Here is a 23,847-nt window from a genome sequence, read left to right on the forward strand (position 1 = left end):
TATTCCTTTTTTTTAATAGGGCTCCAAATGAAGCAACCCCATAGGTGTCCCATCATTTATTTGGTTAAAGAAGTTCCGTCATTTATTGTGTAGCATATAACGTCTTGATGTAAGCTGCTTTGTATGAAACCGCTTTTCTTTGAAGTTAAAGTCAGAAACTAATATGTACTTTCTCAAAACATTGAATTATGTTATGGCTGCCCTCTTGAACTCAACAATGATACATGTCGTTAAGGCAGCTCTAGAAAAAGTAGCCAATTATGAAGGAACCCCATTTAGCATTCACTATCAAGGCATTAGTCCTTCCATATGTGGAAGGTTCAGATGGACCCAATATTGTATTGCACTCTAAGCATAGAAGCAAAAATCTTCATTCAACCAACTATAAATTACAAATGTGTCATCATTTTTGTCTTCCTCATACCTTAACACCATAGATGTGTACAGAATAAATATGGAGTCCACAACTTTAAAAAGTTGTGGAACCTTGATGTCATAAATGAATGTTAACAAACATAAAATTTTGACCCACTAAGTTAAGCTTTCATTTTGTTTGTGGAATTGGAATGAGCACAAAGCAAGTTATAAAATAGAGTAAGACCAAGAGATTATAACAAATCTTGTGGAATGAGCTAGGCAAATAACATGTTTGTTTGGGTCCTAAAATTGGTAAATTGAAATTCAGTTGTCAACTGTTTTCAATGTGGGGCTTATTCATTTATACAAGGGAAATGCACCCTAATGCAATCTTGGAATAGATAACTGTATTGTTGTAATCATAAATTAGACATGTTTGCAAATTGTGTTTTTCCTATAATTCACAACAGAAAAGTTTTAATGTTAATAAACGACATCAAATGTACATGGTATTTGCCATTGTAATATAAGCTTCAACACATATGCATGATTGTCACATAATTTGACTTATAGTCTTCATTGTTAAGATATCTCAGTACCAAAATGCCTCAAAAAAGTTTGTGTCACTTGAAACTCACAAATATGACACCTGGTATTATGCTTTGGATGTTCTTAATGTTCTTAATGCCAAATATGCTTAACATCTCCAAATCTAAGTTTATCATGTTGAATGTCAGCCAACCATGTATTCATCTCCAGATCTAAGTTCAGGAAAAATATAACAGAATCTTTAGAGCATATCATTAATTTCTGCTGGCTTTGAGGAACCTGTAAACATTAGCATTGGAACGTATAAAGAATCTCCACATCTAGAAATTGTTGACAAATGGTATGTACAGAAATTCAACTCTAATGTTTTCCTCATCAAATAAATGAATTATCTACTCAAATCACCATGTTTTCTGAGCTAATTTTGCAGTCACTGCCGACCAAGTGGCAGCGATTTCCAACAAGTAAAAACGCTCCCGCAATAAAAAATTACACCTCAATACTGCTTCTTCCCTTGTTGTATTGCATTTTCCACATAAACCTTATAGCTAGGGGAATATGGAGTGTACGTATGATACCAAATAAGCATAGACAGAACAAAGATATTAGCAGCAAAAAAGCTAATGCTTGCTATCCACAGCCCAAAAAACACATTTTTTCCTTGGAATTCCAAAGCGTAAGCCCATAGTAACCAATGCAGTTGGGCAGTGGTCCACACCACCATGCATGTCAGGCCTTTCCACATCAACTTCATCCTGCTCCATGGTAGGATGAGAGGAAACAGACAAAAAAACCATACAAAATATTGTGCTGTAATGACCTGCATGTAAATTCCATAATATTAGTAATTGCAAACAGATTGAAAATAAAGAATTTCTTCTATAGACACGTTGAGGATAATATAACCTTATTAAAGGCCACAAAAGCCACCGTTTGAACAAAAAAGCAGAATGGGATATCCTTGGCATAGAATGCTGTCAGTGCACTCTGGACCAGGAATTGGGGCACAAATGAGAGAAGCCTTTCCAATAAAGTAAACTGGTGTTCATGGTGAAGATATATGTGGTAAAAGTAGATGGAAAAGTTGTGTCTTGGATCAGTTCTTGTGAGATGATATAGTAGAGCTTCATACAGGAATTTATCTCCATAAAACCAGTAGCAAATACCAGTTAACAGAAAAAAGACACCTCCAGAAACAACCCCAAAAACTATCCTGTTTCTATTCACAACTTTCACAAAATATGAGATGTTGAATTTTTGTACTTCTGTAGCTTTCCTATTCTTTTTCACTAACCCAGTATTTTTTGCCTCATCTAAGGTAGAGCAACTCATATAGCTGTTGTCAAGAACAATCAATATAGCTATGACATAAATAATTGGGTAGATACGAAAATGCACCACAAAACCATACCAAACGGCAGCTTCAACGAGTCGCCCTGTATCAAATTAGAAACCATGAGAAACAGATGTTGTAGGGCATAAAGCTTATTTCACATGAAATTTCTAATTTCTCCTATTGACATTACATTTAAAACAAACTCCTGCAACAATCTTGTATCAATATTATTTAATGTCTAAATATATATATGCAAAGCATTTCATAAAATCAAAGTTCCAGGTTGATAGAGTACCTTTTAGAAGGCAGAGTATTATCCTTAATATTATGCAGCAAACCATTGCCTCACAATTTCCTCGTGTGGCTATTGTAAAAGTGAAAGGGTTGAATAGCCATAAGGCTGTACATTTGATGCTTGTAAAATCATTAATGCCTCGCAAAACCAGAATCTGGTGAATCAAATGCCCAGCAAGCAAATCTGAGGTTCAAAATATGGATGTTAGGACTATGTGCTGAATGACCCATATATCTAAATTCTTTGCAAGTCCAAGAGAATACAGGTTTACAAAAGACCAGTAAAAATAGAGCAAGTATATTTAAGTTATACAAGAAAATGATTCACATGGCATGAAAATGTTTTTTGTTTATCTTGGGCCCGTTTTAAAACATTACACAATAAGGAGTTTAAGCTTACTCTCTGCAAACTACTGCTGCAGATACAACTAAATAAATCATGATTAAAAACAAACAAATAAAACAGGATGACTTTGGCATAAGTTCACTCACCTCATTACGAAGCAAAAACTAATTATATCATACCTTTACAACACCAGAAGTTCCTACCTCACAAATTAAAGATAATTGCAAATATATAGCTGTTGAAATACAAAACATGGGCAAAAATATACAAGCCGAGTTGTTTAACAAATGAATTCTTTAACAAAAAACCAGTACATCAGGTCAACGAAAATACACAATTAGAAAAAAGTATGGATAATTAATGGGTACAGCCGTAAAAGAAGTCTAATGATCATAAGCATACTGTGCCAAGTTAATAATTATTTTTAAAGCTTGCATAAATGTTATTTTCTGATCCCTAGATGATATTTTCTTATTGTTGATTCTGTCACGTTTTTGTATGCTGGTCAGCAGTTCCACACGTCACATTTCCTATGCAAAACAAAACGCCAATCATCTTCTATGTTCTGCAAATCCAATGACTTCATAGAGACTTAGAGACAATTTTGAAACGGTGTTTTTTAGGTTTTCCCTTGTAGGTTCCGCTGTGTCCATGTTTCCATTTATAATTTTTTTAATTTTCATAATGAATGCAAACGAATTTTCTATAAACCAATGCAATGCCCCAGTCAGATAATTACAAAAGAAAAAGTTTTGTTTCCCTTCCAAACAAGACAATTTCTTTATTTATATTAGCACTTACATTAATCATAAACATAGACTTGTAAGACTAGGAAAACAACTTCCACAAACAGTACTGTTGTTCACAATACAGAAGACTTTGCACACATTTCACTGAAAAGTTGGGAAAGTTACTTCTTGGAATAGGACTTTCGTACAGTTAGAATGCAAATGATGTACAAGAGGAAATAAAGTAGCCCTTGGCAATAAGTATATATAGTCGATAAAATCTAGCATGAATGATTAGAATGTGTTACATCTAATAACTTAGAACCAGAAACTCTCTCCATAAGGAAGAAGTAGAGAAAAAGAAAAGCCGTGTGGTCTTTCTTTTAGAATTTCATATATTTATCTTGTACTAATGAAAAGGGGATTTTGCTCTATGTGATAGCATACAATTACCAAGTTTCTTGATAAGAAAGGAATTAAGTATGATTAAATATTGAAATATTTGCATTTGTGAGGGCATTTTTCACGAGTGCCTCACGTATGAATTCAAGCACAACTATTTATAGAAATATTCGCTGCAATTTTTTGACATTGATCAGAGCATTGGTCTCATAGGTCGAAGGTCGGCTTAGAGCTCGGTTTGTTACAGCATTGGTCTTATAAGTCGAAGGTCATGAATTCAGGCCCAATCTTGAACTTATTTCTAGCATCCATTTATTGCACATCTACTCTAATTTGACTTATTTCACTATTTATTGCACATTCATTTCTCGTTTCTAGCATTCATTATTGCACTTCTACTCTAATAAGCTTACTTTACAATTTATCTTTATTTTTTTATTTAAAAAATATTTAACTAAACGAATGATTTTTTTCCATTCTTCATGAAATTTATTTTGCCGATATTTCAAATATTCTCTACCACGGAAATGGCAAGCTTTTTTGTTGTTTTCAGCATAGATTGAAATATTTTCATTCGTCAAAACATTCAAGAAGTACTCGGATCGTTCCAAGTAAAGAAATCTTCAAGAAAAAATGAATTGCTTTGACATACCTGCAGCAGAGAAGAAAAGCTTGCCCCAAGCTGGATGTAGAAGGACATTAGGAACCAAGAAGAGAGCCAGCAAGGGAGAATATCTGTACGTTTCTCTTTCGAACGGAGACCTTCCCTTGGCGAGAAGAGCGGCGGCGTCGGAGAAGACCTGGTAATCAATGTCCGTGTATCTCACCTCCATGTGAGCATCCTGCCATTCGCCGAAGGCGATGAAGAGAAGGCGGAGAGCGGCAGCGGCAAGAAGGAGCCAGGTTGTCTGTGTCATGGCCATGGCCATGGCCAAAAGAGAGAGAGAGAGAGAGAGAGAGAGAGAGAGAGAGAGAGAGCTTCAGACAGTTGGAACCAAAATTTGAGTGTTTGTTTGTTTTAAGTTTTAAGTGTTTTGAGTGAGATTCTGGACATAAGAGAAGAGATCATGCAATTGGTAAGGAGGAAGTGCCCGGACAACACAAGGAGGCGGACATCTTTTTTGTTCGGGGCTCGATGGCCCATGTGTGCTTCTGTGGTCCATTTGTCGGCCATTCGATATCTGCCTCCTACACATATACATGGCCGGGAACAATTCGGCCTCGCCCCACACGCACTGAACTGATCGGGTGCCACACATGATCTGTATCATTGTGTTGTTGTTGCTACTAATATTAATTGGAATCGGCAACGGTTCGGTTTCGGCTAAACCAATTTGGCCTTGTCCAACCCAAACCGGTTAAACCATAACCGGTTTGGGAGTGAGTTTTCAAACTAAAACTGAACCGATTTCTTAATCGAGCAAACTATTTAACCAGTTCGGTTCAACTTGAGCCTTAGCACTTGCCATGCCAAGCTCAAGCCTAAATCAAGCCGAACTGAACAGGCAAACTGTTTAAAATGGTTTAACAACTAGGTTTTAGGCTTGAGCTAAGTCATTGCAGACTCATAGCTACTATTATGCCTACAAATCGCAGTTTGGGCAAGAGAGATGGATTTCTTTACCGTGATAAATGTGACACTTTTTTACTATTAAGTTTGGATTATGCGTATTGTCTACGAGAAAACAAGGTGGACAATTTAAATACATCATGATAAACCAAGTTGGCCGTATAATCAGTCCATGATTAACCCATGGTGCATATATTCGCGCACACGTGCGGCACCAACGTACCTTGCTTTTCTATGAAATATTTATATTCGATCGTCTTATGTGTGAACAAGTCATCATATCCAAAAACAAAAGGTTCAAGTACATGTCTGCAAATGTGAATTTATTATCATGTGTTATTAGAAATGCATGCTAAAGGCGCACATCATCATTTAGAGGTTAAACTTGAAAGAAGCAAATGATCGTAGATTTCTTACTTAATGCATGTTCAAAGTAAAATATAGCATCGATCTTGACATTGAGAAGAATTAGAAATGCATGCTAAAGGCGCACATCATCATTTAGGGGTTAAACTTGAAAGAAGCAAATGATCATAGATTTCTTACTTAATGCATGTTTAGAGTAAAATATAGCATCAATCTTTACATTGAGAAGAAAGGAACTTCAAAGTCTCCCTTTGCATTAGGGTAACCCCAGCTTGATATCTATACATTTAAAACAATTGAAGTTGTGTTATATGCATCCCATATTGAAGTGTCATCCACTTAGTTCACCTCTAGTCAATGTTGTTCCCCATGTCCAAACTCCTAAACATTGATTTGTCTTGCATGACCTACTTATCAATACACTCAAATAATGCCTTTTGTGGCGTCTACTTTAATGTTTTAGGCTTAACCTCACATACCAATTCTACAACTAATTTAAATTGTATAAGATTAGCATAGCCACATAAATGTTTATCCTAGGAACTAAGACAAACCATAAGGACCTATGCCATGTGGCAACACATGCCGGTTTGGGGGCCTTATTCGTTGAGCTATAAAAAAAGGATTGTGTACTCTCTTCTTTAGATTCTTATTATTTATTTATTTTCCAAACAAAACTCCATCCATTAGTTATAAAATTTTATAGATAAAAGTGTTATAGACAAATCCCTATCGGGACGCGATAGTTCCATCTTATGTGGATGCCCACTGACTCAAGAAAGGGTGAGAGCAACCACTCTTGGATGAAGGCTAGTCGTTATCTTTCAACTCCATCGGAGACGCCCTTGAGGCCATCGTATTGGCTCTATAGAGTGGCTAGAACTTCACTCCATATCTCTTGCATTGACATTATTGGATGCGTTGTTTGGTTGGAGAAGAACCGTCTCTGTTTAGATTTATTCAATAACCAATGTACAACATACAATAATATTTTAGGTATAGGACACTAATTGTATTTACTGTTTTTCTCATGTCCTTTGCTCCATGTTAGTAGGTGTGGTTGAGCGCCCTTGATTCATTATTCCCATTAATTTATCATTATTTAGTTTGTCGTTAGTTTGATCAGTGATATTGTCATACACGTGCAATTGTTTTGTATTCCACGCAATAATCAGTAGTGAAATAACAACAACATGGAATGATGTCATTCATCATGCCACAGTTACATGTCGTCAATGTATTCTTGCATTGGAATTACATAACCACATGTAATGTGTCTAATGTGACATATTTTTTTGATATGCTCAATCATAGCAATTATTCCTTGTACTTTTTGTACCGCTTGAAATCCATAGTGCAAACATTATCACGCATTGTTTTAGTCATCATCACCACTTCACCTCCACGGAACTAAGGATGCACTTGGGTCCCTTACTCTTTTTATAAAGGCCTATACCATCTTTAAAATCTCCGTAATTTTATAGCCTAAGAATATTGCACGTATTTCTTATTGTTTAAGTTTATAGGTACATGCTTATTGCCATTATTGCCAGAAGATGCTACCGATAAGAAAACAATGGAAACATTGATGGGATGATTGGCTTAAGGGTGCTCAAACATAGTAACCAAGCATCCAATGTATAGAATTGTTCAATAAGGTTATGGTTGTAACAATGATATGACTAGTCATTCATATATGACAAATGACGTGGTCTTTGTAAATAACTATTTACAAACATGGGTCTTCACATACAGTTATCCTATAAACTTCCATCAAAACCAAACAATATATGACCATCCTTGTGCATGGGGCCTTTGTGTGTCTGCCATTTAGGCTTGTCGCTATTCGTGTTCGTCTAGCATAACATTCGGTTTCATACGTTGGAAAACGAATGTGAATGTTATTCAAACATTCTTGTGTTCCCCCCCCCCCCCTTTACTAAGGTTTTTTTCCCTTTTTAGGGTTTATTTACCTCATAATAAATAGTTAATCCAAAAGTATGTTATTCCATGCTCGAATGTTTCAATCATTCGCGAAGGCATGTATGGTACATACTATGCTCGAATGCATTGGCAAACTTTTCGTTTCATACGAATGCACATGTTATCAATACATTCTCATGTTTTTATTTTTACTCCTTTTACCTTAAAAAAACTTTATCTTATAATAAATAACGAATACAAAAGTAAGATATTTACCATACGTTGAGGGTGTTTACCATACTCAAATGTTTGAAACATACTCGAATGAGAATGCACGTATGTTTCATACATACATACATACATACATACATACATACATACATATTAGTAATTATTGATACATACATACTGATATAAGTTTATAACACATGGGGGGGCACATATACATACGTCTTGGTTAAGAGAGAGAGAGAGAGAGAGAGAAATGTTACAAATGTTCAATTGATTGATTGGATTGGTGGTAATTTGAGGGACAAATTTATGTATTGGAAGTCTCAATTATGGCCCTTTCATGTACGACTCAAAGTGGTGCAATGTATCTTGATACCCATGCTATTATATTTTTTGCATTTACTTCCTTAGACTAAGAAGGCATTACAATGCATGTTACAACCTATTTGGTTCATGTTGTGGCGGAAGGGAGAAATGATGGGAGTTATATGGATTTCATGGGACCATTTGGCTACTCCTAAAAGGCTGGGTGGTGCAAGAATATTGGATTTGGAAAGGCATTCGATGGCTCATAGATTTATGTCAACAAGAACAACCATGGATATCTATGATGCAATATTTTATTGAGCATGAAGGATTGGTGCATGGGAAAACAAAGATTCAAGCATCAGGGTGGTCACTACTGAATGGAAGTATTCCTCTAAAGATTCGACATTCTGTGTGTGGACAACATTTGGTAAGATCGTGGTAAGATGCATTATCTCTTTTTGAACAGGGACCATCAAGTGATCGAGAATATTGTAATTCATTACAAAATGAATTGGTTGTTTCTTCTCGAGTGTTGTTTTGGCATGGGAAAGAGAAGTTGAGATCTCAATTCGATCGTTTATTTCGATTGGGGATTGTACATTTGGAAGACGTGGTTGATAATGAATCTCAAAGGTTGTCAGATTTTGAAGATGCCAAGAGATGGTTATGTATTTCCCTAAATTATGTATTTATTTGGGAGAAATTACATGATATACCATTGTTGCAAGGATCAGTGCCATTGAAAACCAAATTTGCACCTTGGGTAGATTGGTGGTTACAAGATGGTACATGCTTGTTACATGTCACTACAAATATATCGTATCATCATGCGATGACATCATTATCTTGGTTATCTCCTAAAGCAACGAAGTTGTGGAATGTATATAAGTCAGAGGTGGTGGAAAATATTACAACGTGGTTGGCATTCCCATCTACCATTTCGTGCAAAGGTATTCATATGGAGAGTCATGATTGGTGGGCTCCCATTAGGTTCGGCCTTAAAGAGATGAGGACTAGGGCTAGACACTTGTTTCTTTTGTACCATTCCATTGGAGGAGAATACACATAGGTTCATTAAATGTCCTATAGCGTGTACCATTTGGAAGTACTTATCGGACATTTGGCAAGTTTTAAACTCGTTGTTGTTTGAGACCTCAACAATGGGGTTTTTCTCAATATGTTCAAAATGGATCAAATGATGAGATGGAGATATTGTTCCAATTTTTACGTTATTGGGGTCTACAACACAATTGGAATAATGCATAATGCTTTCATGTTTGATAATAGACATGGGATGAAAGCCTATATAAAGAAGCTTAAAGGTATTCTCACGTGGAATTTTTGGATGTTAGAGCATGTGGGGATCATTTTTTCAAATGCATATTGAGGTTTTTTAATAGCATTACAGAAAGTACCTCTCCCCCTACATAGGGATATGATAATAGGTAGAGGAGACTGAGAAGTGTTGTAACTAAGTGGATTTTACATACAATTGATATGTATAATTGTGTGCTTTTACCGAAAGAAGAAGAAGAAGAAGAAGAAGAAGAAGAAGAAGAGAGCTCTAAAGAAAAAGAGAAGGTAAAGTTAAAAGAATACAGAAATTCCTGCTTCCAATTTCCCGCTCTTTGTATGTGTGACACTGTTTTTCCTGCGTCTTCGTCTGCCTGCCCAGTGCAGTGCCTGTGTCGTCGAAGGGAGAAAGGAGAAAGGAAGGAAGGAAGGAAGGAAGGAGAGAGAGAGAGAGAGAGAGAGAGAGAGAGAGAGCTATGGCGATGGAGCAGAGCCCTTGGATCGCTGCATCCCAGCTTCCGGCCTCTTCCAGCTTCCCTCCTTCGCCATGGGAGCAACGCCACCGAGACGAAGTTGCCTTCCGGCATGGTGCCCCCCCCTCACTTTCACAGCCAGATGCCGCCGATCTCCCTCCTTTCTTACCTCAGATTCATCGACAGCAAACATTTCCGCTATTCTCTGTTCGGGTACACTTCTCTTCTTCTTCTTCTACCTCTTCATGTCGTGTTTTCTCATTTCTTAATCCAAATTGCGGCTAAATACGCCTCTTTGTTCTCTTTCCCCTGCCTTTGAACTATCCACATCAGATCTTTTTTCTCGATTGTCTCCTCTTTCTATCCCCCACGCATTTCTTAATCTAAATTGTGCTTAGGTATGTCCATATGTTTTATCTCTATCCATGCCATGCCCTCTCCGCATCGCCTTGTAAACTGCTGAAGTGCTGGAAAGCTCATCTTTCAAATGTCTACCTTTGTTTGTAAGCCGAATTTGGAGACAGTAAAGTGTACACATTTTATTTGCGTTTCTCCATACCCGCACCTCTCTATGCTCCACTTTGCCTCCTCTATTAATCTGTATTTCTAGACAGAAAATATGGCACTGTTTTCTCCATATTTACACTCCGCATTGATTCATCTGCAAGTTTATGCAATGCCGGAAAAACATATGCGTTCATCTGTCTTTTATTATTATTTCTTTGTAAGCTGAAAGCAGTGTAAGCGAAAGTGTGTTTAGGTATGTCTTAAATGCGTCATATTCAATTGTTTTTGCGAAGCTGAACAGCAGACAGCGATAAGGAAGTGCTTATAGTTGTGTTTCTCCATGTATAAACTGTTTAATTTTCAGATGTCTTGTGCGTAAACTGAAAAATTGAGGATAGTGAAATATCCTTATAATCCAAGTTTATCAACGTCTACAATTCTCATTATGCACATGGTCTGCCTGTTTCTAACATGATCCATGCTGAAGAGGTGAAGACCATGCCAACATTTTGCATAGTCTACATGTTTTCGGCTTGTTATATAAACATAGTGTGTGCTGAAATGGTGACTTTAAGTTAGTGCATTTCTCCATGTCTACACTTCATATGCTTCACAGTTCGTGTTTGTTATATAAAAAATAATGTACGCTGAAGTAGTGATAGTAGATGGTGTTTAGATCCATGCTTATGCTTGTCTATTGATTTGTAAAATCCACATGGCTGTTTTGTTTGTAAATTGAGCTGATGTCAGAAAAATGTACTTTTGATCTGTACTTCCTACATGGTGACGTTTGATGTAAAATTAACCAGTGATGAAACATCAGCTTGTATACTCAAGCACATGCTGGTCTCTCATTGTTTCATTGCTTGGACGTCAGTAAAAAGTGAGTTTAAATGTCATTTTTGTCGGAAAATAACAAAAACTAAATGCATGGAAAGTTAGATTGATAATATCAGTCTGGCTAATATAATTTGGTAATATTACAGGAAGCTGAGCTGGTTACAAAGAGCTTGTATGCTCTCCAGGGTAGTCCAGTGGCTGTTCGGGAGTTGCAACAACTGTCCAGGTTATTTTCTCATCAAGTTACCGATAGAAGCTCACATAGACTATCAAATCTATGGCAGAGATCAGCTAGCACAAAGGCTCTAGGAAAATTACTTGCAGACATGGCTCAAGCAGGTTGCATTCGCATGCAACTTGAAGAGTTTGTAGACTTTTTTCTGAAACCACAAAAGCAAAACATACATCTTGAATGCTTTGTTGCTGGTTATGAAATGCCATCTCTTCGTGATGCAAAGGTGAAAAGAAGAGGCAAAGTCAAGGTCAAAGAATTCCATGATGCTCGTGTCAACAATGAAGATCTGAATTCATCACCTCCGTATAGCCTTGTCAATCAGGCCTATGCAAGGGCTGTAAAAACTGTATTACAAGGTCATTCAGCTGCTCTGAACACTCTGACAACATCTGTCCTGTGTAGAAGATCAGCAGAATCTTGCAGTTATGTCAGTTTAGATGTCTTGGATGAGTGTGTGGGTGCGGTGATTTGTGACCCTTGTGAAATAACACTTTTAGAGCTCTTTTTGCACACAAACAAATTGAGAGAGCAACTTCACATATTAGCGGCTCTATGTTTGTATGATATCAATGCGAAAAACCCAGGAAAGGAAGATTCTGAGGAGCGTGGAGACTGGTCTATAGAAGTAGTATTTTCTGCTGATGACATTCCTTCTACAAGGGCATTTATGGATTTCAGCAGGTTCCCCAAGGGAGCAGATTTATTGACCTTCCTATACAAGCGATTACAAGTGAGGTTGTCTTTCCTTTACACACTCAAATTGCTGCGTATGTTTACAATCAACATAATATAGGGTAGTGCTACATGCCAAGAGATTGTATGCTTTTGTTAACCAAATGTAGGAAAGTATTTAGACGCATTTTTATCAAAACTTATTGTACAGATCCGTTATGAAAGTTAGATCGGAGATGGTAGCTATGCATAACAAAATCAACAATAATTAAAAACTTTTGAAAGCTTGATATGATTGAATTAATCAGTCTTTAATAAACCTCACATGTTTGCAAGAACCGTCCCAAATTACTACATTGAGAGTTGAGAAGTTTACACAGGACAATCATCACAACTAATAATTACAATATCCTATGCATTTGTAAGGAATGAGCATTGGCTTGATTTCCATAAATGAGTGATGTTCACAATTCCAATTCAAGTAATTTAAAGCTACTTTATTGGGCATATAAGTGTTTCCATACCTTGAGATCACTTTACAAGCCTGTGATCCTTTCTGATAATGGCAAATTTGAGGAATTTCAAGGAACAATCTCAACATGCAAAAGCTCTTCACAACGGTTTAAGCCATACAATGCTCATGCGAATATTTTTCAAACACTAAGACCAGTGCTTGCTGCTCTCAAAATAACTTAAGAATGGGTATGTATAATGAAATCCAATGTGTTCCCATGTTTTTCATTATTGTTTACCCTTGGTCAAACATGTGGCCGGCCTTGTGCATTGTACAAATAGATTCAGAGGTCGACAAAACCAATCATGTGCATCATGAATGACATTGGGACAACCACCACAATTACAGTAGACTATATTTGATCTCTTCCTAGGGTTGATTCTTTTGCTTGGATGAACTTACTTGTAATACCCTTAGCTGTGTTCTCAAAGTCTTTCTCATATATCAGTAAAGAGGTTTCTCTCTGATAAGGTGCAAAATGAGCTCTGTTTTTTGGCAGCATGAAATGTAAGAATTCGTTAGTAGTGAAATCGTAATTTTTTGATATCTGCAGGAAGCTGATACTGGCAATGTTGAGCTGCTACGGTTTTTGTTTTCTTCTGCTTGCCAACCATATTTGTCATTTATTCAGTCTTGGCTATACCGTGCCACTGTCAAAGATCCTTATAAAGAATTCATTGTGGTAGAAACTCTGGTCGCAGCAGATACACATACTTGGGGCATGAAGAAAGATAATCATTTGTTTTCCTTAAAGGTGAAACTCTTTATTAATAATCCAAAAGTACTCAGGACTTATAGATTTCATTCCATCTGAAAGGCTTATTTACCATTGCTATGATTGCAGATGCAAGCTTCAGTGTCTGCACCTTGCTTTTTGGAGAACATATGTAATCCTCTATTACGAGCTGGTCAGCAACTGCAAGTTTTGTTAGGGCTAGCTGAAACTGGCATTGCAGACATTAGTCATAATTTGGAGCACTGCACATCTGATGGATTTGGAATGCTGAAAAGCGCGCTGAAGTACTGGGCAGAATTTGCAAGTGAAGATTCTGTGTTCTTTCCTGGTTTAGTCTTTAGTAAAGGAAAGCTACTTGCACTAGCTAAGGAGCGTAGAAGTAAACGTCATGCATTAATGCAGAACTTTGATTCACTACTTTCAAGCCTCCGTTCCCATACTGAAGGATTTGGTTTATTCAGACATCTGAATGTAAGAAAGATTCCTGTTAACAGAAAGTGTGTGTCGTGTATGTATTTTCTTTAGATTTTAAATGATCTTTTCTTTTCACTAATTCTATACCACTACTCTTGTGATACATCACTGTTAGTCAATGGCCCCAGAAAATAATGTACAAATAATCCTTTAATGTAATATGTTTGACAGAATTAATAAAATTACATATGTATGGCAAGTGGCTTTCAGATACTAATGGAAATGGAATTCTGGTATCGAAGAAGAGTGATTAATAAAATCTGTAGATATATATTTACGAGATGTTTATTTGTTTCATGCTGATTTGAAGGATTTAATGATGCTACAGATTGAAAAAAGAAATGTTCATGATGTAAATCATGAAGTTTTGGAGATTTCTGTTCAGAATGAGAATGGCTTAAGACATCTTCTGACAGAGTAAGTAATGTTGTATCTGTCACATGATTGCATTGTTAATGTTTATGGTGCTCTCAAGCACGTGTATGATTGTGCCTTTGCAGGGAGTGTAAGAATGATGAGTCGAGAGACCTCATGACCACTGTACAGACACACGAAGTACCAACTTCTCCAGCTTCAGAATGGTCTTATGAGCAGCCTGGAAATGAAAGTGGTATAAATAGTTCCCAAGGTTGTAGTGAGAAGGATGATGACTTGATGCCTCAAAATGAACAAGAATCAACACAGGAGAGTTTCTCTCTGTTAAAACAAAGAAAAAGGTGGGAAAAACCTACGGAGGCAGTGGTAGTTCATAACAAAGCAGAAGTACTTTCAGAGAGAAAGGTGTCGAAATGTGTGCCATATCCGTCTGAGCATATGTCTGAAATTGGCACTATTTATGGAAGGCTTTCTCAGATTGATAATTCAAATTTATATACTTTGGGAAATTTAAAATATCATGGTTATAGTTTCCCTCCATTTGGAACTGCAGACTCTTTTTTGAAGCTCTTGCTGGAAGATCCAAGTGAAGATGAACTGTCATCAATGCTACAGTCATTGAAGAAAGATAGTGGTGCTTCTTTTTTCTTTCCAGATGTACATGTAGATAAGATTAATTCCGGAGAGTATTTTGGGCGTTCATTTATTCACAAACTAGCTCAGAATTATAACTTCTCTAGCTTGTCTCAAGATGGTGGTTACAGGAAAACTGTGCTCAATTTTGATATGATTTCTCGAGTATTTTGGAACTTCGAAGACTGTATAACCAGTGAGAATTTCAATTTCAAGGTTCCATTGCGTTTTTCTTCTACAAACACTTCAGATACTACACAGAAACCAATATCTTGTACAGATAATGTTCATGCAATACACACAGATATGAGTTACGATACAGTAAAACAAATGACAGTCCAGAAGTTATCAGAGAATTCAACAAGAAAAGGAAAATTGATTGTGGATAAATTTCCTGTTCTTGAAAATAGGGTTGAAACATTGGTAAAAAACACAAATGACATGGGTTTGAAAATGGTTATAGTAGATCATGCAGTAGAGACAGATGTAAAGTCATGGCAAAAGAAAGAGATTTCTTCTGGAGGGGCAACATGGGAAACATATTTGACTGGAAATAGAGGAAAAACAGAAATTGAGTCTCTTGTCATTTCAGAAGATATATTGGCTGATCTAGACATTCCATTAGAGGTTATTGTTGACAACTGTATCATTCAAGAAGTTCTTTGCCAGTATCCTATATCTGTGTTTCTATAGCAAACATGCATACAGTCTTAGCTGAGTTTCTGTGAGCATCAATTTGTTTACGGTTTATTAACTTGTTTCTGGTAGATGGAAGGCATCGATATTGTTGTTTTAAGCTAAAATGTCAATAAAACCCTTTGGGTTGATGGTATACTAGTTTCATTTGTTTGTTTTTGTTTTAAAATGAAGAAACTGTTTAGGTAAGAAGTTCGTTTTGCAAAGCTGACTCAATATTCTACATCAATACAGATACACCATCAAATGAGATATCTGCCAATATTAGCAACCATCTGATAGCTTATGTTTGAGTTTCCCAATGCAGCATCTATATAAAGCTGTTTAGAGGCAGATGACTCATCCAAATTCTTATGAGAATTTTCCCCCATTTATGGAGAATAGATTGGCTCAAACTGAACGTTCTATCATCTGCATTTTAGGTATCTTAAAGTTGATGCTTTTGTTTAAAGTTTTGAATTTGTAAAATCCATGTTAGTTTCAGATTTTACAATCATTGCTTTATGAGGCTTCCCCAATTTAGAGGTAGGAATCCATGCCATACAAGAGTCTGGTGGTGCAGATTTCGTTCACTATGAACCCTTTTTCTCCTGATCTCATTGTTAGGCATATCAATCTTTTTAGTATGTTTGGAGACTTGTTTTTCTAGGTGCAGCTTCTATATGGCTTTCAAGTGTATATTATCTGTAGAAATATGTGTGGCTGTTCATTTCCTTAAAAGATCAACAGATATCAATGTATAAGCTATTTAAGTGTACGGCTGCTTAATGAGGTATTTGGCTTGCAAGAACATTTTGCTGCCTTACGGCGGTATTTTTTGATGGAAAGAGGAGATTGGGCGGATTTGTTTATTACCATGCTTTACCATCACGTGAGGCCTTTCTCCGATGACTTTTTAGATTCAGAATTAATAGGTTTACTTTTTAGATTCAGAATAAATAGATTCTTTTTCAGGTTTGGCATGCAGCTGGAATTCAGCAAAGGCAGCTTGAAGTTCAGAAATTGCTAGAAGCTGCTATCCAGAATTCTTCTTGTGAACAGGACAAATATGCAGAACGGCTGCATATTTATATTGACATGCAATCAGAAGATGTGCATCTTCTGATGGATATCAATGAACAAGCTCACCTCAATGTTAACAAAACTTGTGAGTTTCTGGTTTATTATGTTTATTGAGAGCGATTAAATAATTTAAAGTTCCTTTTGAATAAAAATACAAAAATAAGAGAGAGAAGATCAATGCACATTTTCTGAATTGTTGATGCTTCTAAATTAAGGCAAGTTATATCATCAAAACACAAGAATAGGTTCTCAAAAGCTTTGAAAATGCATTTCTAATTCTTGACCTTCGTCATGGTATTGGTTTGAAATACATGAAAACTGCTAGCACAAAAATTGAAAAAGTATGGCTGGTTTTCTCAGATGTTGAACTAAAATTTTAATCAACAACATATCAGCATTAGATCATTGCTAATACTACTTGATTTTCTCTATGCTAAATCACACTATCCCCCTCCCCTCCCCCCACCAATATTTCTGTCTGTGTTTCTTGCTTAAGTTCTGCATCTAATAACCTCAATCCATTTGGCAGCTGTTTCAGCATTTGATTTCATAAAACTTGGATACAATGTCGAGTGGCCTGTTAATTTGATTATCACGCCAGAATCTTTCACGATATACAACTCAATATTCAGTTTCCTGATTCGTGCAAAACTGGCAGTTCATGCACTTCAGGATATATGGCAGTTAATGAAGGTGAATGCTTCAGAAATCTGGCATCTTAGTTTAGTAATGGAATTTGGAGTTAAAAGTTCTGGTTAGTATGTTTGGTTAATGCTGAAGAAATCATTGTTGATACTTGGGACAGTACAAAAGTCTACAGTCTTGTCATATGAAAAGTATCCAAGTAATAAATGTACAGTTGGATGGTTTCCAACTTCTATGTCTTTTGAGTCCTATTTCATGTTTAGCTCGTTATGCAGCCCTGACTAGTCTCTGAGAGTATCATTGTGAAGTGTACAATTGGCTTGTACCTCCGAAGCAGTAGGCTCTATGCTTGATAACCTTCTTTTGATTTTATCTCTTGCATTTTGTAATATAGCTCAGATTGTTTCCATTCTTGTATCCTGAAGTGATAGCCTCTGTGCTGATTTGCCTTTTTTCAACTTTCTCTTGAATTTTAGAACATATCTTGCTTTTTTTTGCCATCCACCATCACAGTTTGGATCATTATTTCTGCATAGTTCAACTATTTTATGCTACATCTCTTGCAAGTTTGATATATTGTATGGGTTGGATAATTTCTATGCTGATGGATTTTTATATTCTAAATAAACAGGGTATGTCTGGTATGTTTGGAAAAGAGAACATTCAAATAAATCAAACTTTGATCCTGTTGAGGTGAGGGTCTTGATGTGGAGATTGTTATGAAAGCTTGTACTTCTCGGAAGCAGGAACATTCTAGGCTTGTTTTAATCTGTCTTACTGTGTACAACATAGCTTCTTATGCATGCAAATGGATTACAAGTTGGAACTATTTTGATGTTAGAACAATTTATTTAACAGGCAAAATATGTCTCACTTCATGATGACTTTTCAAGGCTACATAGAATCGCAGCTGTTACACAATGTTTGGAGCAAGTTTCTCCAAGCACTGCGTGAAGAGGTTATTTCGTACTTACGAATTGCTTACATAATCTGAGGAAATTCATTAAATCTGTTATTGAAAGTGTAAACTGTAAGAAAACTGTTTCACAGTGAAAGCTTTTGTATGAAAACTGATTTAGAAAGAGTCCTTTGTATTTTAATGTTGTATCGAGACATGTGTGCATATAAAATATGAAGTGTAAATACACAGTTTGTAATGACAAGTAAATACCAAGTGTAAATGCATGTAAATACCAAATGAAGAAATTAGCTCAGTTTGTAATCTGGTCAAGACCAGAATGCCACCTAGTAAAGCAGTGAGGTTCATGGATGTTTTGTGAAAAGATAGCTTATCACGAGTGTATGTGTCTTAGTTCATTAAGTTCAATCAACTCGCACATTCAAGTTCTTAAGCTTTTTTTGCAGGGACAAGATCTACAAAAGATGGAGCTCATGCATAATGTGTATCTTCGAGATGCATTACATGTGTAAGTAAGAAATATTTTAATTTTTTTCATCTGAACATCGTTAGTCTTTCTGTTATATCTCCACCTTTTTTCAGATGCTTCCTGTCGGATGAGATGGAGTCAGTTAAATCATCCATTGATAACGTCATGCAGTGTCTGCTAGATTTACGCTCTTGCTTATATTATTTGGGTATCCGAGGGGATGATGGGAGATCAGATACGCATGCTATGAAAGTGAAAGCAGCTGTATGTAATGCTCATTTGTGTTGAATGCCATTTATTCAAACAGCCATGGTTTCTCACTATTTATATTTTCAGGTCATCGAAGCTAAGAATCACTACGATTCATCAATTCAACAGCTTCATCATATTATTAAGAATAGTTGCAACCAACTGCCCTTCAGTTACTTGTGGACGCGGCTTGATTTCAATGGCTTTCTTGGAGATAACACAAAATTTCGTTGAAAGAATTCTGTGGGATAAATGGATATATATATGGTGCTAGAAGAGTGTCACAATCACCATTTTTTGTCAGTAAATGCGGGTTGATTTCAATGGCTTTCTTGGAGATAACAACGAAATTTCGTTGAAAGAATTCTGTGGGATAAATGGATATATATATTTTTTGCCAGAAGAGTGTCACAATCACCATTTTTGTCAACCAAAATTCCCCATTTCACCTCATTAATTATAAATTGTAAAATATTGTACAAAGACAGGCCAGAGTCTGAGCAAGATTTGATTTTTAAAGTTAATGTAAAGTCTATTGTTGCAGATCTATGTCCACCCTCCATTTTGCGTTACTTATTTCTTCCTCTCGGAGTCGCTCCTAAAGTATATATGCTCATGGTAACTTTTTTTGTGCCATTGATTTTTATAAACTGTCACTAGAGAGTATTCTCATATTATACCTGTGCTTAAGAAAATAGAAACTTCATAAAAAATTTAGAGATGAAGCTTGTTTCCTTCGCTTCTATTAGAAAGTCGTAATTAAATTCTGTAAAACTTTTAAACCTTATCAGATTAAATTGAGAATTCTAAAGGTACTTTTGCAACCATTTCTTTCATTGAGATAATTGTCAATTAACACACGTCAATTGGTGAGTGACAAGTAAATGTTAGACGTGTGTGCTTATGGCTTCAGTGTTTCACGTAAACAGATGATGGTAGGTCAAGTTCAGCCAGAATGTAAATACTTTTGAATGGAGGAATGGAAAAAGACAGTTAGCACTGCAGTAAAAGGGAACCGTTAGTGACTCAAAGGAAAATATATCAATTTCAAATTATTATCTTATATAAATCCTTCCATCTTAACGAAGTCATCACATCTAGTCAAACAGTATTAACACAGATTTTTATTTAACCATGCAATACAGATACAACTGACATTGCAAACAATGTCAACCATCCACAAAAAGAGCACAATGAGAACTTTCAAGCAATTGACTAATGCTCCAGCAAAGGAACGAAGTAATCGTCAGTTGCATCATGAGCAGTACATCCAAGTAATCATCAGTAAGACATCAACGCCTCCATAAAGAATTTGAAAATTGAAGGCCATGTCATGGAATGATGTCGCATATAGCTTATTCGCAAGCAGTTTAAAGTTTGTCCTTTGTAACTAAAAAGTGAAGCCACGATATTCCTACAAAAATAACCCCCCATGTCTACAGGAGAGGTTCCTTCCATCTATGGAATCTTAAAAGGTCAATCAGAAATCCGGAATTCGACTCCCAACAGATCCTTCATCACTTCATAAGTCACAAATGCCAAGGCAATTGAAGGAACCACCTGTAGATACAACATAGCATTTGCATATCAATAATATGGAAAACATCTTAAAACATATACATTAGAGAGGATACTGTCACAAGGATATTATATCTAACCTTGACAGAGTTTGGCAGCAAGCCTTTGTATAAAGCACCAAAACCTTCATTTCTAACTGTCTGTCTGAAAGCATCAATCATCCCAGAGTACTGAACTGGTGCCTGATACTGACCATCAGCAGTTATAACAGAAGATGCACCCTTCCATCCTCCCATCTGCATCCTTCTGCGGATTACATCCAATGGATATGCCACAGTTTGACCAACGGTACCTGCTGCAGCTCCACACCCTAGCTTAGTCAGGACGCTCAAGTCAGAGTTTTCTTCAGGCCTGGCAACCAAATTTTTCTTAACCAACCAGTCTTTGAGAGACTCATACACTGCAAAGTTTAAACCAACATATGGGATCTGTGCAAAATCACAAATTAGTCGCAATGCTTGGCAGTTAATCAATTCTCAAGAAGTTGAGACCAAAACCAAAATCAAAACCAAGTTACTACTTTCAACTCAACTGCAATTAATAAACTGTACAGATAGTGAGATCAAACTTGAAAACCAAGGTACTACTTTCAACTTAGTTTCACATTATGTATGGAGTTCAGTGGATACTAAAAACCGCAAATAGAGTGACGATACTTTGAATCAGTTAACTTACTATCTCCAGAATGTATTAGACCCAAACAAACTCACCACTCCAATAACAGAAGGAAGCCAGCCTTTATATACAGCTCTAGGTCCTTCCTCCTTGATGATGGTTGCTCCTGCATGAAACATGCCACGGTAGCGCATAGGTGTATCTTCCGTCTGTAAAACAATCAAGTTGGTTAAGCAACAAAGACAATTGCATATATATTATGTTCCACACACAACTCCTACCTGTACAGTAATCCTTCCCCGCACCATGTCCATAGGGTAAGTAGCAGACATTGCAATTATCCCAGCACATGCACCAGCACCAAGTCGGAGTAAAGGAGTAAGCTCAGCATCCTCTGCATTCAGCACAAGAATAATAGAAACCCTTTGAGATGCACGAAGATTGATAAAGTTCAAACTGAAAAATGTATGCAATGAATTAAGCATCCTGATCAATCCATGTGATGAATACCTTGTCCAGTTTGCTTTTTGTAGAACCATAGTATTGCACTGCAAGAAAGTAGAAACAAGAAAAAAAGTTCAACTATGGAATCCAAAACCAATAATCTATCATCTGCCATGAACTGGACATGCTAAACACATCTGAATAATCACCAAGCAATTCATCTACTCCTGTCATATATCTTTTCAACAACTCTCTCCAATGCAGAATAAACTTGAACACAGCTAATTAACTGACAGATGATCCTTACTCATCAAATCATCAGACAACAGATGTTTACACGAATAGTACATACAATATTTAGCCATAAATAACGAGAATTTCTTTAGTGAAATGCAAACATGTTAAAAAGCACCTTGAGGCCTGTTCGTAGCTGTAGAACTTTACAGCAGAATTGGGAACAATACGAGCACAATTTGCACCATTGCCTTTGAAGAAACCGGCTATGCCTTCATTTGCCCAGATATATTTCAAACCTTGAGCCATTCCATTATATTTAGGTTTCAAGGGATTTTGAACCTGCAAGAAGAGTAAAGTCAGAGGAAGCAAACATATATGTTTGTCACTCGGCATTCTCAAAGTGGTGGTGAATTAGGCAAAACGTGGGAGTCATTCTTTAACCTATCATTTCAAACCATTACCACTGCCAATTGAAATGAATTAAGAAGAGGTAATTTACTTGAAGTAGGATCTTCAAACGTTCAAGTGGAGCAACAGCAGTACGAGACCTGAATTGCATCATCAACCAACATCAGAAACACTGATGATGGAGCAGTGTTATTTGCAAAAATTATGGAGTCTGGATATGAACAGATTTGTTTGCAAAGAGAAGTACCAACTCCATACCAATAGCACAGAAGGCTCACTACACTTTATCAAGATTCTGTGGATCATTTTCTCTCATGTATTAACAGGTTCAATTCATCTGATTTATCAGGTCAATATCTGAATTCATTCGAACCTACAGTCCTGCTTATAAAAGCTCTTTCGACATTTACAATCCACCAGAAAACCTACAAACTTTCGTCGGGAAGGCTAAGTAATTTCACTCTACCAAAGTGAGGCAGTAGATGCATGATGAATATATATGTTGAAGTATGGCAATTTAATCTAATGACTGTGTGTGTTTTGAAAACCAAAATACATCAATACAGCTGACTTCCGTATGTATTTTCCTATCACTCTATGCAATCCAACATACATATGTACAACAGTTAGGGAATCCATTAACAACATGATGCATATGCATATACGCATGTTTTTAGGAAAACGGAAAGGAAAATTTGAGCACTTACACTCCTCCGGCTACACCTCCAGCGATGAGAGACTTGCAGACAGACAACGCATTGTTGCTTGGTGCCTTGACTTCTGCTGTGGCAAGCTTCGCCTCCTCAGCAAGGGAGGCCAGAGGAGAAACCTCGCCATTCACATACAGAGGTGATCTTTGACAAAAAGCAACGTTTCCATGGCCCACCGAGTCCCCTGCTTTCTCGTTCTGCACCCTGGATGGAGTAGCTTCTTCGTCGTTTCGAGAAACCATGGAGTGGAGATAAGGGAAAGGGAGAGGGGTGGGTGGACAGATAAATAGATAGATAGATACGCCTGCAAAACAAGATATTACCGTAACAAAGAGCGAGAACGAGAATTTAGCCGAGAGAATGAGAAGAGAGAGAAATATATATATAAAAACAAAACCAGCGGATTCGCTGCAGAAAAGAAAAGTACCGAGGCAAGGGAAGCGAGCGCAGGTAGCCGAAGGTGCTGAGATGATAAGGTCAAAGGAGAAGGAGATGGAGATGGAGATGGAGAAGGCGATGGGGAGAACTGTCAAGCATCCATGGATGGAGAGAAGATGGAAGAAGATGGAATGAGAGAGATGGAGAGAGAAGGGCGCCGCTTCTTCTGCAGCCTTTCTCCTCACTCGCTCGCTCTCTCTCCCTCTCTCTCTCT

General features: G+C 36.8%; 3 protein-coding genes across 3 annotated transcripts; 1 reads left to right on the forward strand and 2 right to left on the reverse strand.

The window, feature by feature from the left end:
- Nucleotides 1-1,083: 1,083 nt before the first annotated feature.
- PNT1 (mannosyltransferase family protein) lies at nucleotides 1,084-5,023 on the reverse strand. The gene is made up of 4 exons (XM_087331779.1): nucleotides 4,665-5,023; nucleotides 2,538-2,720; nucleotides 1,813-2,342; nucleotides 1,084-1,726 (listed from the first exon to the last, which is right to left on the reverse strand). The coding sequence occupies exons 1-4, from the start codon at nucleotides 4,939-4,941 to the stop codon at nucleotides 1,403-1,405; spliced, it is 1,314 nt and encodes a 437-aa protein (XP_087187905.1). The 5' UTR covers nucleotides 4,942-5,023; the 3' UTR covers nucleotides 1,084-1,402.
- Nucleotides 5,024-10,122: 5,099 nt separating this feature from the next.
- Nucleotides 10,123-19,751, forward strand: LOC147854254 (Spc97 / Spc98 family of spindle pole body (SBP) component). The gene is made up of 14 exons (XM_087331504.1): nucleotides 10,123-10,390; nucleotides 11,671-12,489; nucleotides 13,499-13,699; nucleotides 13,790-14,152; nucleotides 14,484-14,572; nucleotides 14,656-15,831; nucleotides 16,589-16,730; nucleotides 16,814-17,006; nucleotides 17,451-17,614; nucleotides 18,198-18,259; nucleotides 18,425-18,524; nucleotides 18,932-18,993; nucleotides 19,068-19,218; nucleotides 19,291-19,751. The coding sequence occupies exons 1-14, from the start codon at nucleotides 10,181-10,183 to the stop codon at nucleotides 19,435-19,437; spliced, it is 3,879 nt and encodes a 1,292-aa protein (XP_087187630.1). The 5' UTR covers nucleotides 10,123-10,180; the 3' UTR covers nucleotides 19,438-19,751.
- Nucleotides 19,752-20,301: 550 nt separating this feature from the next.
- On the reverse strand, nucleotides 20,302-23,499 carry ADNT1 (adenine nucleotide transporter 1). Its single transcript, XM_087331505.1, has 8 exons — nucleotides 23,193-23,499; nucleotides 22,577-22,625; nucleotides 22,253-22,416; nucleotides 21,907-21,944; nucleotides 21,678-21,790; nucleotides 21,492-21,605; nucleotides 20,862-21,209; nucleotides 20,302-20,763 (listed from the first exon to the last, which is right to left on the reverse strand). Exons 1-8 carry the CDS (start codon nucleotides 23,435-23,437, stop codon nucleotides 20,680-20,682), a joined length of 1,155 nt encoding a protein of 384 aa, XP_087187631.1. The 5' UTR covers nucleotides 23,438-23,499; the 3' UTR covers nucleotides 20,302-20,679.
- Between the last annotated feature and the right edge of the window lie 348 nt (nucleotides 23,500-23,847).

This window comes from Azolla caroliniana, unplaced genomic scaffold (genome assembly GCF_043228905.1).
Source record: "Azolla caroliniana isolate FFs.n. ecotype wild unplaced genomic scaffold, voAzoCaro1.0.p SCAF_15, whole genome shotgun sequence".
Taxonomy (NCBI): Eukaryota; Viridiplantae; Streptophyta; class Polypodiopsida; order Salviniales; family Salviniaceae; genus Azolla; species Azolla caroliniana.